General features: G+C 39.7%; 1 protein-coding gene across 1 annotated transcript in view; it reads left to right on the top strand.

The window, feature by feature from the left end:
• LOC123865028 (platelet endothelial aggregation receptor 1-like) overlaps positions 1-18,145 on the top strand; it is a 31,675-nt gene extending 13,530 nt beyond the window's left edge. Inside the window, exons 11-14 of the mRNA XM_045905845.1 lie at positions 13,412-13,769; positions 14,116-14,233; positions 14,801-14,863; positions 15,697-18,145. Coding sequence (XP_045761801.1) covers positions 13,412-13,769; positions 14,116-14,233; positions 14,801-14,863; positions 15,697-15,729 — 572 coding nt within the window. The 3' untranslated portion in view covers positions 15,730-18,145. The remainder of the gene's footprint in view (positions 1-13,411; positions 13,770-14,115; positions 14,234-14,800; positions 14,864-15,696) is intronic.
• Positions 18,146-18,390: the final 245 nt, after the last annotated feature.

Raw genomic sequence — 18,390 nt, 5'->3', positions numbered from 1 at the left:
ACCAAGTAATACAAATTCAAAGCGCGAGTGAAGTGAGCGCGAAATGTTTGATATATTTCCAAAAAAAAATTGGTAAGCAAATGCAAGAAATAGTGTAAGTATTATTTTAGGCTTAGGTTTTTGACGGCTTCCCAGGCGCAGTCGCCATTTCTAAATTTCTGGTCTGGTGGGAGGCTTCGGTCATGGCTAGTTATATGGTTAGTATGGCCCTAACGGCCAAGAAATTAGACTGCATCATCACTTACCACTAGAAAAGATTAAAGTCACGGGCTAACTTGTATAAAAAAAGGCTAACATCCTCAAACCAAGCCCCGCCGCCTTGGCTACGACCATGATCAATATCGAGTGGGTTTCGGCTACGCATTGCCGCAAAAGGAAAATATTCTTTCTACTAGACATAACGTCAGTGTTCGGTTTCGCCAGCCAAGTGCGAGTCAGACTCACGCACCGAGGGTTCCGATTCGGGTATTTTTTTCGACATTTTACACGAGAAATCAAAAACTGTTATGCATTAAAAAAAATATGCATAAAAATAAATAAAAATCTGTTTTAGAATGAACAGGTAAAGCCCTTTCATATGATAACCCACTTGATATATGTAGTTATCTTACTTTGAAAATTGAAAATACTAATATTTGTTCATGAACACATGACAGACGGATAGAAGGACAGATGGACAGACGGACAGACGGAAAGACAGACAGACTGATAGACAACGAAGTGATCCTATAAGAGTTTTTTTTGCTTTTGAGTTACGGAACCCTAAAAATATTTAGTTTTATTTGCCCCGTATTTTATTTTCATAATTACCGGTTTCTCTATCCTGACATATGGGGTAACCAGTAAAATACGGGGCCTCTGGCAACCCTATTCGGAAAACACTGTCACATTCAAGTTAATGTCAAATATTTTGTTTTCAATTACAGAAAGCTGCATCAATCATTATTACAATATTTTCTTTGTTGTAATTGGCTGAATTTTTGAGTTTCAGCCAATAAACAGACTGTTTGCCAATTAAACGTCATAACAATATAAATGCCAGAAAGTTTAACCAAATAAAACAAACTTAATGAGAACCTAGTGAGAATGCAAACGGCACACAATTTATAATACATATTATGTTAGTCGTATATAATAGATATTATAGTAGTCGTTCACTTTGGTAATAGTCAGATTGTCATCAGTAAAATTGATATTGGTCGATGTATCGTAAATTATTGTTTCGGTGACAAATATTTTTATTATCTATTTATCTTTGAACAGAATGGAATAGAATGAAATGGAATGGAATACAATGATAAATTTTTATTCCTGTAAACTTTTAGGTAAACTTCAAAGTGTTTTTGGATGGTCAGAAAAATTTACCACTGGTTCGGAATGCCGTTCCTACGTTTTCTAGGGTTTCGTACCTCAAAATGAAAAACGGAACTCTTATAGGATCACTTTGTTGCCTATCTCTCTGTCTGTCGTGTGTGTCAAGAAAACCTCTAGGGTACTTCCCGTTGACTCAAAACCATGAAATTTGGCAGGTAACCTAACTGCGTAATTTTGGGTAGTTTTTTTAATCGATAAAGAAAGTTTGCGACATTGTTCAATAAAAAATTTGGATTCCAACTCCTCAATCCTGATGTTGCAGGGGACCTGACTACTAAAGCTAATGGGATTTAAAAAGTGTCGATTATTAATTGATATTGAAGGTATCTATACCAAGTAAACACTTTGTCGTTGACCTCAACCCTGATGCTGTAAGAAATTGCATTCCTAAATCCTGGTGATCCCTCGGGATTTGAAAAGGATAATCCGTTTAAATATTCTTACGTGATACAGAAACAAGTTGCATCCCGGGGACGGGCTATTACGGAGAGGCAACTTTTGTTCTGGGAAATGAAAGGATCGGGATTTTTAAAAACCTAAATCCACGCGAGCGAAGCTGCGGGCATTAGCTAGTTGTAAATATGTTTAGAAGCTACTATAAGATAATAGATAAGGTACTTATTTCCTTATATTTTTAATGTATGGCAGCGCGCGGTTTTAAATTATAAATTGCACGTCCTGTCCTTTTCTGTAATACATTTTTTTCTCAATATCTACCGCTTTATCTCATAGCAAGAGTCTGTAAGACATAATACAGTGAAAATAGTCAATATATACAATTTTTGCAGTTTCCACGTCAGTACCTGTCGAATTTTTCTAACAGTGTAAGCAGCAGAGCTGAGTTTACCATCAAGTGTTGATATGTGAGTGTTCCATAGAAGCTTTGCATCTAACATTATACCGAGAAACACGGGGTTCTCCTTTATTTTCAACATATGATTATTTATCAATGAATTTATGTCATTTAAGGTCCTGGTATTGGGCAGTGTGAATTCAACACACTTAGATTTCTTTGCATTTGGAAGTAAATTGTTAGCAATAAATCAGAGAGTGACCTGTGATATGGCATTACATATAGTATACATTGTCAAAAATTATAATATTAAAGCTGTGCGTATTGCGTGAGGAATAGGTTGCAAGAGAGTTGCAACTTGCAGGGTTTGATGCATACGCTATTGCCAGCAAACATGAGACATATTTTTATCTACAGGCAACGTCTGAGTAGGTAACGCATACGTCTAACGCAAGTTGAAATGTATTTAGTTAGACCTATCGACAAGTTTGGAGTCGGGTGCAGTCTAAATGTGGCCCGTGTGTTTAGACTGTCCGTTTCTGTCAGTTTCACGTGTCGTCCCCCGCACTTCACCACCCCGCTTGCACAAATCGAGACAGCACGAAATTTTCAAGATTTCTGGGTGTAATTTCTGGTTTTCGTAGTTCCCACATAATTATAACAATATAAAATATATAACGATAATTTTTTTACTACATAATATTCATTAAATTTTCTAGGTCTGTGGTTTTTCCAAATTTCATTAAATTGCTTCGATGTCTAGAAAAACGAGCACAAAGTTGGGCCTTTTTTTAAAGAAAAATACAAATCTTTGAGCCCCTGTAATTTTAAAACTACATATTTTTAGAAAAATCTAAAACACCACAGACACAGATATTAGTTACAGACTATGTCTGCAAAATTTCATGGACTTTGGTTGCTTAATATTCAAATGAAATGGGAACTACGATTGTATGGAGTAAGTGACGGAGAGAGCTCTGTTAAGCGTTTAATTATTTCAGCGGTTATTAATATTTATTGCACGGAAATGCAAAGGAATCGCCGGCCGATATGAAAACCCAAAACCTTCGCGCGGCGTCATCATTCTTGGAAGTCGCAGTAGTCAGTAGTTACACCTTCTAACGTGGGTTTTTTTAGTAAAACACATTTTCCTTATATAACACCTTATCGCTTGATGTATATTGCCAATTAAGATTTATGATTGTAATGGTATTGTATAGTACGCGACAGGCGAGATGGCAGTCGGGGTGGAGACGCCCCGCACACCCGCACAGCCCGCCCGCTAACCAGGTGCGGGTTAGTGCGGGTGAGGGACGTGCGGGCGGGCGTGCGGAGCGTCCCTCATACCGCGATTGCCATCTCGACCTGTCGCATACTTATACACACTGGTTTTATAGGAAAACGAAATCATTATACGAAGCTGTAAATCCGTTATATCCGTGAAGCATAGCAAGAAAGTTATGCGCCCTGTAAAATTAATGTATGCGAGTTTTTTTGTATATTTTTATGTGGAGCATTTTATTTTGTTGAGGCAACCACATACGGAGCCTCGTGCGGGACCCCGACTGGGGCTTAACGCTTTTTTTCTATATTTAATATCACCCGCACGAGGTTAATTACCAGAGTTTGGATATAACTCCGAATATATTATATTTCTTGTGAAAAGCTGATGTTTGAAAATAAGTAATAATATAATTATCATAAGCGCTCGTCTCAAGGCCCTGTGGCTAAGTCTTGACCCATGACGATAGTGTTAAATTAAATAGATAAATTATACTTATGTTAAAGTATTTAGCGAATGATGACTAATATAGGTACTTAATTGGAGTCGGACTCCTGTACGAGTCTGTTACCCCGTAGCTCCTTTGGAATACCTAATTGTTGCAAGCAAAAGTGTTTTTTTAAGATTCCTAATATTGTATTGTAATTGCTTCAAAATCATATAATCAACTACTAAGTTTAACTTGGACTTCGCTCCGGGTTGTCGCCTGTCGTCTGTCGAATAGATGAATGGAGCCTACATACTGTGGTGCGCGTGCCGCGTGGTAGCACCAGGAAACGACACTCAATTAGATGTATCGCTTCTATCGCATAGGATACCTATCGACGTGGTGGGAGGCTTCGGCCGTGGCTAGTTACCACCCTACTGGCAAAAGATGTGCTGCCAAGCGATTTAGCTATCCGGTAAGATGCCGTGCAAAAACCAAAGGGGTATGGCTTTAATAAAAGCCGTCATACCCCTTTCAGGTTAGCCGGCTTCTATTATCTATATCTTCTTAGACTGCATCATCATTTACCACCAGGTGAGATTGCAAATTGCAGTCGAGGGCTAAGATGTATCTGAAAATAAAGGTTTGTCTGTAAGGGCGCGGTTAGCAAGCTGTAACACGGACGGAAGGCACTGTCATAGTTTCCTCTTGTGGAAATGCAAAAATGCTCAACGCTCGTGTGGCGGGAGACTGCGGGGGGAGGGGGGGGGGGGACCCTGCGCGGGAGACTGCGGGGGGAGGGGGGGGGGGGGACCCTGCGGTTCAACACTCGGGGACGGGCAAATGTAGGACGCATAGAAATAACCGACCAGTTATTTCTGCGCGAAGAACTTTTGAATTTATTTTACTACCACTCTGTAATATCTAAAGTTTGCGGGAATTCCGCATAAGGCTATAGTTCCATAGATTACATAACATTGAGACTCGTAAACTAAATTATACCTAACGAACTATAACTCGAACCCCGCATACATCTCCTCCAAACGGGTAACCGGGTTGTCCCCAGCGATGGGCAATGACAGAAAAACAAAACCTGCTTTGCATTGTAATTTATGTCTAATTAAATTGATATGCAAAATATGCTGTAATCAAAGCCTCGAGACTAATGAAATCTCTATTCGTAAAAAAAAAACTGGTTGTTAGAATATTATATTCTTAGGGTTCCGTATCTCCAGAAAAAAGCTTATATTATAGTCTCACTTCGTTGGTGTCTGTCTGTCTGTCAAGACAAAGGAATTAAAACCTATTTAGCTATAGGTAGACGAGGTATCCGGAAAGGCAGGTCGCAACGTCTTAGCGCACAAGTAGGAAAGGGAAAAATCCGAAAAAGCGTGAATTTGTAGTTAAAAGTGTTATCACTTGTACGATTGTACGGAACCCTTCGAGTGGCAACTGACCGGGTTTTAGGGCTCCGTACCAAAAGGCAGGGAGTTGAAATTTTCACAAACGTACGAAACCCTTTGTGTGCGATTCCGACTCGCAGTTTACCGATTTTTTAAATAAATTTTCGTTTCAAGTAGGTAATGCTTAGTTTTTTCCCCGTCTTCGTTTCTACCTAAGTGTTGAAAAAAAATCAATTCACATTTAAGGATGTATTAAGCGAGTGACGTAATGTTTGCCGTGTACAGTTTAGGAATCAACAGCCAGGTGTGTGTGATAACAAATGAGCAAACAGTACAACCGATAGAGTACCCTTCTCGGCATCCACACGAAATAATAACATTGAAATATCCGTCCGTGTCAAGTTATAGGGCTTTTTATAAAAATCCGAACTCCCGTTTATAGCTGAACCGATTTTGAGTGCATTTTCGCAGTTGAGTCGCAGGAAGAGGATGCGCGGAGCTATTTACTGAGGCTTCTTTTATCTCGGGAAAATGAACGGGTGCAGTATACTTGTACTGATGCATTTATTATTTTGTTTTTGGGAGGCACAGATAATGAGATCTATATAATCGCAAAATATAAAAACTCTTAACATTCAATTCAAATTTCTTTATTGCGAATATACCCATATAGACATTGGAGATGTTACAAAAACGAAAAGGGTACCTACAGCCGAATTCTGCCTGTTAGCAATTAGCATGCATTATGTTGTTATAACAACTTATGTGATAGGTAAGTACATGGTTTGGTAAAATTAGTCATGATAAATACTTTGTCACAAAAAATATTAAAATAATAAGGAATAGTAGAATGCCGAAAATTAAAATAAAATTAAAACTTTTCTAATAGGTCATTAATCGAGTAATTCGAGTAATATGTCCTTTCTAACAATAGCTTATTTTGATAATATTAAATCTCTATGAACATTATCTTGCTTTACATTTACTTAAGTCTGTCCATCACAGTGGGCACACGCTCTTATAATTTCGCAATAATGACGTAATAACTTAATTAAAAGCAAAAAGCCTTAATGGTGAATTGGCTCGTTATACTGAGTTGTCCGGTGGGCACGGAGACGAGTAACCGGTGCCGCGCGCCCTGATAACTTGACAAGTGGTCGTTCTTGTTGTTTACGGCCGCACCACTCACACTAGCCGTTAGCCGCGCCCGTAGCCGCCTGACTAATGAACAAGCTGTGCAATCGACGCTGGCACGAGCACACATCTGAACTACATTACATAATATAGTCATCACCTGTTATCGCATTTTTGAAATGTTCTTCGGCTTCAAATTCCTTTAGTCAAAGTGTCATAATAACTATTAGTTTTCATGTAAGTTTTTGGCGCTTTTTTAGGGATTTTTTAATTCTCTCAGTTGATACCTTACAAACAAACAATGTTCGTATAGATTTTTGGCGTTTCCTTAGGGATTTTTTAACTACATACAGCATACATATGCATGCAGTGCTTGACTGCAATTACACCAAGTAGACGATGATGCAGTGTAAGACAAAGCGCGCCAGCCTACAAGATGCCTATTCACTGTTATTTTAAAGGTTCCAATACTGTAGCTAACATGGAAAGCAGAAGCCGGAAGGCCAGAGGGTATTAGAAACGAGGAAGAGAATCGCTTCGTACTGTAGAATTTCGATCATGTAGGGATGCCGCGCGGTCTCATAGTAAAGTTTTTCAGTGATACGTACAGACGGGCCGGTCCTCGCGCTGGATGTAGGCACTGGGCAGTGTGTCAGTGAGGCAGCTCGGGGCAGCGGCACAGCATCGCGCGTCAGTGGCCGCCGCGCGCCGCGCACTGCGCACGTCCGCACGCCGCCAGCACCGAGCGCCGCCGCGCCGCGTACTTTACGAACAAAACTACACAAACATTGCAACTAACTGTGCCGCTCAACGCGTGGAAACATTAAAATGATTATTTTATTAAGTAAAAACTTTTGAAGCGTTGAAACTGCCGGAGTAGAACAATTAGCGGCGAGGTGTTCAGTGCTTACCCAAATATACAATGCGGAAACGAACACGGAGAGATTATCGTAAGTTTAAGTATTTCGTATTTTATCGTAAGTTCATTTTAATCAACAAAGAGTCCCTCCGAAACGGCCGTAGGTTCCAACTTGACCGTTCAGAACTATTCAATGAGTCTAACTAGAGTTCTGTCTCGGTTCCAGTGAAAAAATCTAAATAACTTCAACTTCTAAGTAGAATTAAAAAAACCGGTCACGTGCGAAGTACAAGAAAAACAGTTTAATATTCTTTAATTTTTATGGCGGTCATTTTAAATTTATTATTTGTTGTTATAGCGGCAATAGAAATACACTGTGAAAATTTGAATTTTATACCTATTATTGTTTACGAGATGCAGCCCGCTGACAGACAGACGGCCGGACGGACAGGAGAGTAGATTCGGTCGGTAAGTTCGAGTAAAGTGAACCGCAGTCAGGTTTGCGCAACGATCAATTGTAGCATCTTGTATAAACGCTGTAGCGGAGCTGTGCTGACGCTATTGATATCGAGTGACGTATAAGTTGTAGCTAAGAGCGAAAGCCTCGCATGTCATGTGAATGTTACATAATGCTCCACATATTCCGCTTTTATGTTACACGATGCGCTTCAGTCAATGAAGTGAAAATGGAAATCGCAGCAAGTTTTGAAACATCTATTTCAGCAAAATGACGTTAGGTAGAGAGAGCTGAAAAATCAAAATGCAGTTCTGAAATAATTATTTGGAAAATATGTTTGTTTTCATGAGTGGTACCCGCTCGGCGCGGGTCGTGCGGGTCACGATGGAAATCCCTCTTTATAGCGGAGTGACGTTACACTCGCTAGTGGGTACTTATTTCATTAAAGAGTTCTCAGCGCTGGGAGTCGCATAATGTCAAGGTCAGGCTGCGGCGAGCATACCTACACAATACACATACCTACATACCTACTATTATATATGGACGCCAAATTACCTTAACATTATCATTTTATCGGAATGATGAGAAGATATAGGTATCCTTTTGTTATCCACTTAAGAATTGAACAAGTACAGTGAATCGACAATGAAATATGATATGAGTAATGAGAAACTTGACGCCAGACAGTCTAAAGCGATGGGCAAATCGCGTCGCTTACGCGTTCCTCCGTGAAGGTTTCTGTAATGTGTTTAGCTTTGCGAACTAAGGAAAAATGAACTATATATGACTAGCCGATGCCCGCGACTTCGCCCGCGTGGATTTAGGTTTTTCGAAATCCCGTGGGAACTCTTTGATTTTCCGGGATAAAAAGTAGCCTATGTGCTAATCCAGGATATAATCTATCTCCATTCCAAATTTCAGCCAAATCCGTCCTGTAGTTTTTGCGTGAAGGAGTAACAAACATACACACACACACACACACACACATACAAACTTTCGCTTTTATAATATTAGTGTGATTTCAGGATCGGCAAAGCTCGCAGCATTTTGAGCAATGTGCGATGCTGGCTGAATTCACAATGTGTGCTCGAATGCGAGCTCCACTACCGCCGAGCGCTGCGCGGGTGCTTGCCGTATTCATGTAATATCCTGAAAGCCGATATAACATGAACGGAAGTACGCTGAACTAAATACTTCGACATGTTTACGATTTTTATGGTTCTTCTTCTGCTCATATAGTTTAATGGCGATTTTTATGATATTATAAGCTTGCTTCATATCGACAGTTTGAAAATTCGTTTTGAGAATTTTATTACGAAGCATAGGTGTGACTGAGCGATCAGCCATCTAAAGATTACCTATTGTCAGCCCTTCAGTTGTTTTCGAGCGATAATATGTAGGTATACTAAGTACTCACTTACGCTATGTTAGAAAAAATTAAATTAAAATATCATACATTCTGCAACAATTTATGATTCCGCATTGTTTATAAAATGTAAATGATGCGAACGTGAGAGAGATTTTAATTGATGATTTAAGAGGGCCCTCTCCGTCACTCGTTTCATACAATCGTAGTTCCAATTTCATTTGAATATTAAGCAACCAAAGTCCATGAAATTTTGCAGACATATTCTAGAAACTAATATCTATGTCTGTGGTTTTCCAGATTTCTATTAAAATATTCGGTTTCAAAGTTACGCGGTCTTAAAAAATTTCATACAAATCTTTGAGCCCCTGTAATTTTAAAACTACATATTTTTAGAAAAATCTAAAACACCACAGACATAGATATTAATTTCTAGAATATGTCTGCAAAATTTCGTAGACTTTGGTTGCTTAATATTCAAATGAAATTGGAACTACGATTGTATGAAACGAGTGACGGAGAGAGCCCTGTTAACGTATAATGTTTCTAGAATAAATATCAGTTAAAGCGTTTCCCGAGAGTTGTGTCGATTCAGGATGCTGTAACGCGAGTGGAGGGAAAGCTCGCGGAGTGCGGAGCTCATCTCATTAGCGGAGTCGGGTTGTCCGACCTCTCGTCGCGCACTCGCCGCGTTCCCACGCTTTCTTGCCCGAGTAAAGCGCGAGAGTAGGAAGCTCCCCGGCCAACTTGTACCACAGGCGCAAAACCAGCCAATTGCGAGTCAGACTCGCGCACCGAGGGTTCCGTACTCGGGTATTTTTCCGACATTTTGCATGATAAATCAAAAACTATTATGCATAAAAACAAATAAAAATCTGTTTTAGAATGTACAGGTTAAGCCCTTTCATATGATACCCCACTTGATATAGTTATGTTACTTACATTGAAACACATATTTTTTCTGTGATGTAACCACAAATTCGCGGTTTTCGGAGTTATTCATTTATTTATAGCACACTATAAGAGCTACCTACCTGCCAAATATAATTCTAGGTCAACGGGAAGTACCTACCCTATAGGTTTTCTTGGCAGACGCGACAGACGGACAACAAAGTGATATAAGGGTACCCTTTTGAGGTACGGAACCTTAAAAATGAAACTTATTAATTTAATGATTTAGTTAAATATTTTGAACGATGGAGCTCACCTTTGCAGGCACTGTCAAAAGATTTCTAATAGTTGGGTACTTTTAAGTATTTAATAGGAAAAAGAACATTATAAAAAAATGTGAGTGGGTACAAAAATACCCAGTTCCAATATCACAGAGGAAAACTAGCTGTTAAGTAGCTTAACTATTTATTAATTACTCATAATATAATGGTGTTGTGCAACCGATTATGCAGGATCCGGCATCGAATTGAGCTAACGTTGAAACGTCGGCGCCGCTAAACGGAAAACTAATGTCAGGTTTCCAAAGTTTTAAACACACAAAAAAAGATTTTTATTGGGTATACGGCAGTTTTTTCTTAGTTTATTTAAAATATAAATAAATCTCGGAAAAACGTATAAGTGACGCTATTTGCCCGGCGCGGGCGCTATAGACCTTCTGGAGTTAGGTTGTGACTCGTATCATGATCATGTTCATTCATAGTGAGTTCGCGGGTAGCAAGGTCGTACGGTGCGCTCCGTACGCAATGCAGCGAGAAGCTACTTGTTAGTAAGCTAGGGAAAACCCAACTAGGTATAATAAACGAGATTATGCTGATATTTTAATTCCATGAAGTAATTCGTCAGTACATTTTCCTGCCACATTTTTCATCAGTCGGAGCAACAAAACCAAGTAAAAAGGCTTTTATTTTGATGGCACTTGCGAGTCGAGCGGCGCGGCGGTGCTCACTGCTCGCTGCCCGAAGCGGGTCGCGAGTCGTGGCCCAGTTCAATGTTAATATCAAATCGCCACATTCTGTTGACCTGTACTTTATTCTTTATCCTTACAGTTTTACAGACTTCAAATGAAACGTTTAAACACTAGTTGCAGAATTATAAAATAGAAAGGTTCTTTAGGTCATCATCTCTTCAAATGAATCGTTCCCTACTAGAGGTGTCAAATATGGTTAGATTCCTATATCATAATATTAATGTTTGTTACAGAAAAATATTGAATATTTTTTACGTTAAAATATATTAACTATCAAAAAAAAAAGCCGCAAGCAGAAACTTGCATGCAAACGATTTTCAACCTTATTGACATATTTCAGAAAACCACATATTAGCAATCTATGAATGATACTGAGCAAGAATATGACAAAATAACAACTTTCTCGTTATCGTCAATAAATTTTATATTAAATATGGGGTTTAAGGAATATCTAATATCCTGAATATTTTTTTATATTGAATATGTATTATAGATAAATTATTTTTTGACACCACTATTCCCTACTATTCGGTTACAGAATACAGATGTATCATTATAAAGGCTAAATAATACCCAATGTGTAAACAACAGCTATTAGTCATGCCAGGGCGCGTTTGGAACCCTCGTACGTTTACGTACTTAATTATGACCATTAAGATTCGAGTACCTTAATTAAGTATAAAATCTACCTAGAATATTGATTTGATTTGTAATCGTCGTTTAATTAAACTCAACACAATAAGTAACCTGAGTAAGTAGGTATGTAGGTAAGTATAGTGGCTAAGTGTAGGCACGAGTAGGTCTTGCTTAATTAAAATCACATGTCACCTAAGTTTCAATGTGGTAAATTAGTCTTGTGTGACCTAAATATCATAGGGAGGTACTCTCTGCGGCGAGTGTAAACAACTTGGGCGGCTTTGTTTTCCTCTTAGATTGCATTTATTAATGAAGGCTTCGTCAGCGAGCGGCGGCGGCGTCGGAGAGGAATATAACATTTCCCTCTTCGCTACCAGCCTCCTCCTCACGCCTCACGCCTCACGCCTCACGCTCGAGCGCGGGGGATTACAAAAGAGTATTTTAATCATTTGATGTAACTTGGAATTTGCTTGCAAATTCTTTTATCACAATTGGTTACGTACTAGGTATTTATGGCTTTTGGTTTCTAAAAATATTTCACTGCACACTGAGGTCAGGTAGGCAGGCACTTGTTATATTCTTTATTTATTTGCATTCATGTCTTACATCATAATAAAAAAAAATTATAATATTACAACATGAAGCCCCAATGCAAAGTAATTAAATTTATATAAAATGTCACGTAGTGTATAAAAAGAATGTTATGGAAATTCCTAACTAATTATGTCTTATTAATTATATTATTAATCAATCTTAAAAAGTATCAATATTTTTTTATATATCGTGATATTGAGGTCTATTCGTTCAAAAATTCTGTCACGCTGTAGAAACATTTTTGTACTAGCCATTTCTTTAGCCTTCTTCTAAATATTGCATCCTTAGTTTCGTCCGTTATAATTCTTGGCAGTTTATTAAATATTATTACAGAATTATAGTAAGGGCTGGTTCGGGCTACAGTTTTAAGGTTATATAATATGGTATTACTAGTTTATTTTTTTCCGAGTATCTCTTTGATTTGTATTTATTTCTGTTTTTTTATATAGATGCATGTTTTTCGTACTTGCGGAAACTGCGTTATTATTTTTAACCCCCGACCCAAAAAGAGGGGTGTTATAAGTTTGACGTGTGTATCTGTGTATCTGTGTGTCTGTGTATCTGTGTATCTGTCTGTGGCATCGTAGCGCCTAAACGAATGAACCGATTTTAATTTAGTTTTTTTTGTTTGAAAGGTGGCTTGATCGAGAGTGTTCTTAGCTATAATCTAAAAAAATTGGTTCAGCCGTTTAAGAGTTATCAGCTCTTTTCTAGTTTCCTTGTAGAAAAGAAGGTTAGATAACCGTTAGGTTCATAATATTATGTCAATAGACAAATGTCAAGCTGTCAAGATGGACATTGCCTAAATACATAATTATTTATTTGAAAATGATGTTTTGGAAAACTCAAATACTTTGGATCGTCGGGGGTGTTATAAATTTTTAATTTACACTTGTGGCAAAACGTCTTACGTCACTGATACGGATGCTAAGCTGTAGATGGCCGTGTATCCTGCTAGGTTTGATGCGCGCGATATCATCTACGTAGATTTAGGTTTTTTAATAATTCTGTGATTTTTCGGGACAAAAGTAGCCTACCTATATTAAATCCGCCTCTGACATGGGTGTTATCCTTTACTTACTGTTTCTTAATTTTCAGGCATCAAAATAACTTCTTAGTTAGAAATAAAGAGTTTTTTACACATATTTAAATGTGGCTATCGTTGCAGAGTGGGGCTCGTGCTCGGAGGCGTGCGCGCACGGCGGGCGCTGCGTGCGCGCGGGCGCGGGAGGCGCGTGCGCGTGCGCGGGCGGCTGGGGCGGGCCGCGCTGCACGCACTACGTGGGGCACGACGACGCGTGCCGCGCGCTGGCGTGCGCGCCGCCCGCCGCCTGCGTGTGGCGCGCCGCCGCCGACCCGGCCGCCGCGGGCACGCCGTACTGCGCGTGCGGCGCGGGCGCGCAGTGCGCCGCGCCGGTGGGCGCGCCGGGCGCGGGCGGCGCGGCGTGGGGCGCCGGCCTGCTCGCCGTGCTGGCGCTGCTGGCCGCGCTGCTGGCCGCGCTGTACGTCGTGCACAGGAGGAGACAGTGAGTACCGCAGCGGTTCACTGTCGCGTCAGCTTTTTCAAGCAAACCACTAAATTACAATAATTCAAATACGCTGGACTAGTCATTTTGGCCATTTTGACGCTGATAGCAGCAGCGAACGTCATGTGAGCGTACTTGGAACTAAATGTTAACGATGTGAACGAATCTATCAACATAGTATCAACACAAAGACAATTTTAATTCCCGGTACGCTCGCGCTCGGTGGGGCGCTTCGAACGGTACAAAACATCCAGCGCATACTTGAGCGATGCATTTATGTCGTAACTCATTAGTGTTGTGTTGTAGTGTGTATCGTACGTGAGTGTTGAGGGTGCGTTTGTTGCAGCGGCGCGTTCGTGCACGCGCGGCTGGCGGAGGGCGCGGGCGAGGGGCTGGAGATCAGCAACCCCATGTACCTGGCGGGCGACGACGACCACGAGCCGCACCAGGACGCGCCGCGCGCGGTAACTAGCACCACATTACACGAACAGACACACAAACTAATAGAAAATGATGGCGCTATCATTCTCCCACACTATATATATGTGTAATGTGGGAGTGAGATGACATTATTAGTGCTGCTTCGTTTCAAGTAATTTCTTTCTTGGCACGCGTTATACACATACAGACCACGTACACCAACGAACAGCCTTGGTCTGTCATGGAGGAACCAGTAAGTTACCAACTGGCGCAAGTTAATGTATAAACAACGACCCAACAAATGTTGGATATCGAAGTTAGGATAAGGATATACGCAGAACAAAACGTACAACCTTCAATTTCATGAAAATAAGGAGTCGGAACAAACTCTTAGACAAATGCCTTTGATATTTAAATTGATTGGTCCTACGCATTGCAATTGCTACTTACTTCTATTGCTTAATACACCCTACTGTAGCATGAAATTTACTTGAAGTGACTCGTGGTAATCTTTGTGGCATAGACCCTGCAGAAAATGTTTCGTCCACACTCCACATAACCTTCTGAGGTAAAACATAGCGTGTGGTAAAAATGCAATGTGTCTCCCGCAGAACGGCAACCACTTCGCGAACCCCATCTACGAGAGCATGTACGCGCCGGAGCAGCCGCCCGAGGTAACCTACACGCGCCTCGCGCGCCAGACGCGCCCGACGCGCCCGACGCGCCTCGCCACCACCAACATGTAGCCCCGCAGCGGCTAGCGACGACTGTCGTGCTCACTGCCCTGCCCACTGCCCACTGCCAATACCCAGCAAAGGGTTACCTTCTTTAACATTTCCCACACGCTGATTTTAGATTCATTTTAATTTGAGTGTTTTAGGCCGAGATCCATAGAGCGCACTTTGACTCTGCTCCGACTTGACACTGTTAACACGAGACAGCGTTATACCGCTGACATAAATCCGTCTCGTTTTAACTGAAACTTAAGTCTTAGCTAAGTCAAAGTGCACTCTATAGATTTCAACCTTAATGTTTGAGATGTGCAAACAGGGCTAAGCTTACAGGGATATAAATCAATAATTCTAACAGCGTTAATCGCAAGGCGACGATCACGACTCACGAGTTAGTCGCTAGCGCTGCGGCAAGCGGGACCAATTCGGGAGTTCAATTCACGAACACGCGTATTTACGAGTATGGTGCGGGGACTAATCCCTATCTAATTTATATATTGTGAAGATACGCCCACATCGCTGACCGGTGCGTCACGATGGAACGCGTGTTGGCGCAGCGCACAGCACACTTGCACCGCAAAGAGCGAGGCGCAACATCGTGGATTGAACTAGCTATAGTACTCATCGATCATTCGTATTAGGTGTACAGTTCTTAAATTAGGGATAATAGTCCTCTCTGTATATTGTAGCTAGTTGAATTGTTATGGCTTTGTGGTGTTTCGTCGTCCCCTGGACGCGTGTTGGTGGCGGGCGGTGTAGAGTGCGTGGCTTTGCAGGAGCAGGCGGCGCTGCTGCACGCCGCGCCGTGAGCGTCGCGGCGTGGACGCGCCCCGAAGACGACACCCTCACACTCCCGAACACAGCCTAAGATCTTTGGAGCGCACTTTGACTTCAAATCTGTTTAGTGAGACAGTAAAATGTGACTGCAACTCGAGTCTGAGTAAAGTCAAAGTATGTTCCATAGATCTCAGCCTGAAGCGCTACTCCAAAGTTAGGATACCTTCCATTTAAGTTGATATTTTTTGACACTTTGTTCATGCAACAAACAAAAACTACTTACTACTTAATGGCACCCTAATGCTAAGTAGCGTTTCAGTATTTGGCCGTTACTTGACTTAAATATTATGCTCAAAATGTATGTGCCATAAGGTATTATTTCTGTAATTTCGACTACAATAAATTAAACTCACTTAGACATTGTTATATTCCCCTTTGCCAAATTGAACGAATTGCTCCATAATTAACTTGGGCTCATTCAATAATCTCTACTTTCAGATACAGATTCCGTCATCTATTTTGAATTTTTCTTCCTTTAATATGATAATATGGAGTATATATGATAATATACTCCAGTGCCAAAAGTTATAATAATCTATACCGTTTATTCATTTCATAACTTACTAGACGCAATAATTATTTTCTAAAATGTTAAGTATCGACATAAGTTTTGTGCCAAACTTACGCAAACATATCTCACGACTCGCACACATCATTTCGCACAAAATATTTGTATGCTGCGTAGATAGAGTACTAGCCTAGAACACAAGACGTTGACTCGTGTGACGGGTCACCTGCTCATACAATATTCCCTCACACTTAATACCGATGTGTAAGTAACATTGCCGTCACTTTTAATGTTATACGACGACGCTTATAACCAAATATACTCGCCTTTTCATTTTTATTATTAAAATTAATAAAACATACATGAAGACCTCAGATTGGTTTCAAAATCCTATTTTTACAATTGCGAGAAAGTAGCTCGTGTAACATTAAAAGTAACGTTTATTAAAATAAGTTATCTTGTGAAAGTACAGTAATTGCGAGCGAAACGTAGCCTCATATCAATTGTAATTAATAAATTCAAGACAGGAAACGTTTTTATCATTAAGTAATTAATATTCCTCTTCTGTTCAATCTTGTTTAAGTATAATATTTAGAGACCAAAAATCTTACTGTAATAATTAACATGTGATCTGTAGGTACCTAGGCAGTGAGTAGAATCTAGATGTAAGTTTCATTAGCACCAACAATGTTGTGTCAGTTCCCCCTACAGTGGATGTCAATATACCTATGGCTATATTTTCTTGAGAGAGTAGTTAATGATAAACTTAACGCACACGATCTGTTCATTTGGATATTCCTCAAACATTTTATTTTGCCTCACATCAGTGTCTTCCGGGCAACTAAGATGTATTTACTTCCCTTTAGTTTTAGATTACCTTTATATCATAATGAATGTGATGAACTATAGATTGTAGGAAGCAGCTCTACATTTTGTAATCTCAACTACGACTTAGTACAATTTTTCCATTGTAATACCTACCTACCTAACGTTATAGGTTCTGTGTAGGAAATTTTTTACCTAGATTACCTGTGGTAGCTTTTCTAAAAATTCTTGTAAACAAAATTTTATCTTTATGTCCTAATCCTTTACAATAAATGTTGACGTTTTCTGAAGAAAATGTGATCCAAAATGTGAATAATTTCATTTCAATCAAATGACATTTGGCTCGATCTCTGCAATTTATTTTAATACTTATTATCATGGATAAGAGTTAGTTATGGGCGTTCTCTTACGGCCAGTTTAGGAAATTATACTTATACGTTCGAATTCAATTAGTATCTAGTTATTTGAAGCTTTAAAGAAACGCGCCTGTTTAAAGTGGAAAGTTGTGGCTAACTGAATGTGGTAGTAAGGCAGCTTGTTTTGAATTTGTCTAATTGAATTGGAACGGAATGTAGCTATTGTGTAAAATTGGCAGCTAAAGGAGGTTGTATTCGAGTTGATATTATTTTCCGATAAGTGTGGCTTGATATTATACTTGGTCGCTTGCCAAAATCCGCTGTGATTTTGTTCAGTTCTAAAAGGCGCGTGTGCAAACAAAACCCCGTTCGCTAATATGTGCTAGCTTAGAAAAAGTTTTCAGCTATCTATATGATTTTCTCGTGAAAACTTGTGATATTCCACACGGCGGAGTTTGCACGATGATTCGGAGAAATCCTATCAATAGTGAATTTCATCGTGTCTTGTTCCAAATGAGAGCTTATCATAAATAGAAATAAGGTAATTTTGCATGTCTCATATGAACTCCATCTACTCGATACGAGTTCGAGCATCATTTTATGTTAATTAGATTTAAGTGAAAATGAATGTATGTAGGTACGACGACCGTTGTATCGGGGTACAGCTAGAATTAAATAAAACAAATTCAATCTTGAAAATAATTGGTTTTATTGTATACCTTCCACCAGGAAATCACATACAAATATACACTAGTATTTATAATTACAATTTACAATGCATCGATCAGAATCTTTGAGAAAATAATTGTTTATAAAGAACATCGGATAAGATTCAGCCTTGAAGGAACGTACGAAGCACTTCAGTTTCACATAATTGATAGCTTGAATATAATTAGTGCAGCAGACTAGCCGGCGCCTCTGACCTTACAATGCAAAAAACTACA

This window comes from Maniola jurtina, chromosome 5 (assembly GCF_905333055.1).
Source record: "Maniola jurtina chromosome 5, ilManJurt1.1, whole genome shotgun sequence".
NCBI lineage: Eukaryota > Metazoa > Arthropoda > Insecta > Lepidoptera > Nymphalidae > Maniola > Maniola jurtina.
This window is presented reverse-complemented; position numbering and strand designations above follow the sequence as displayed.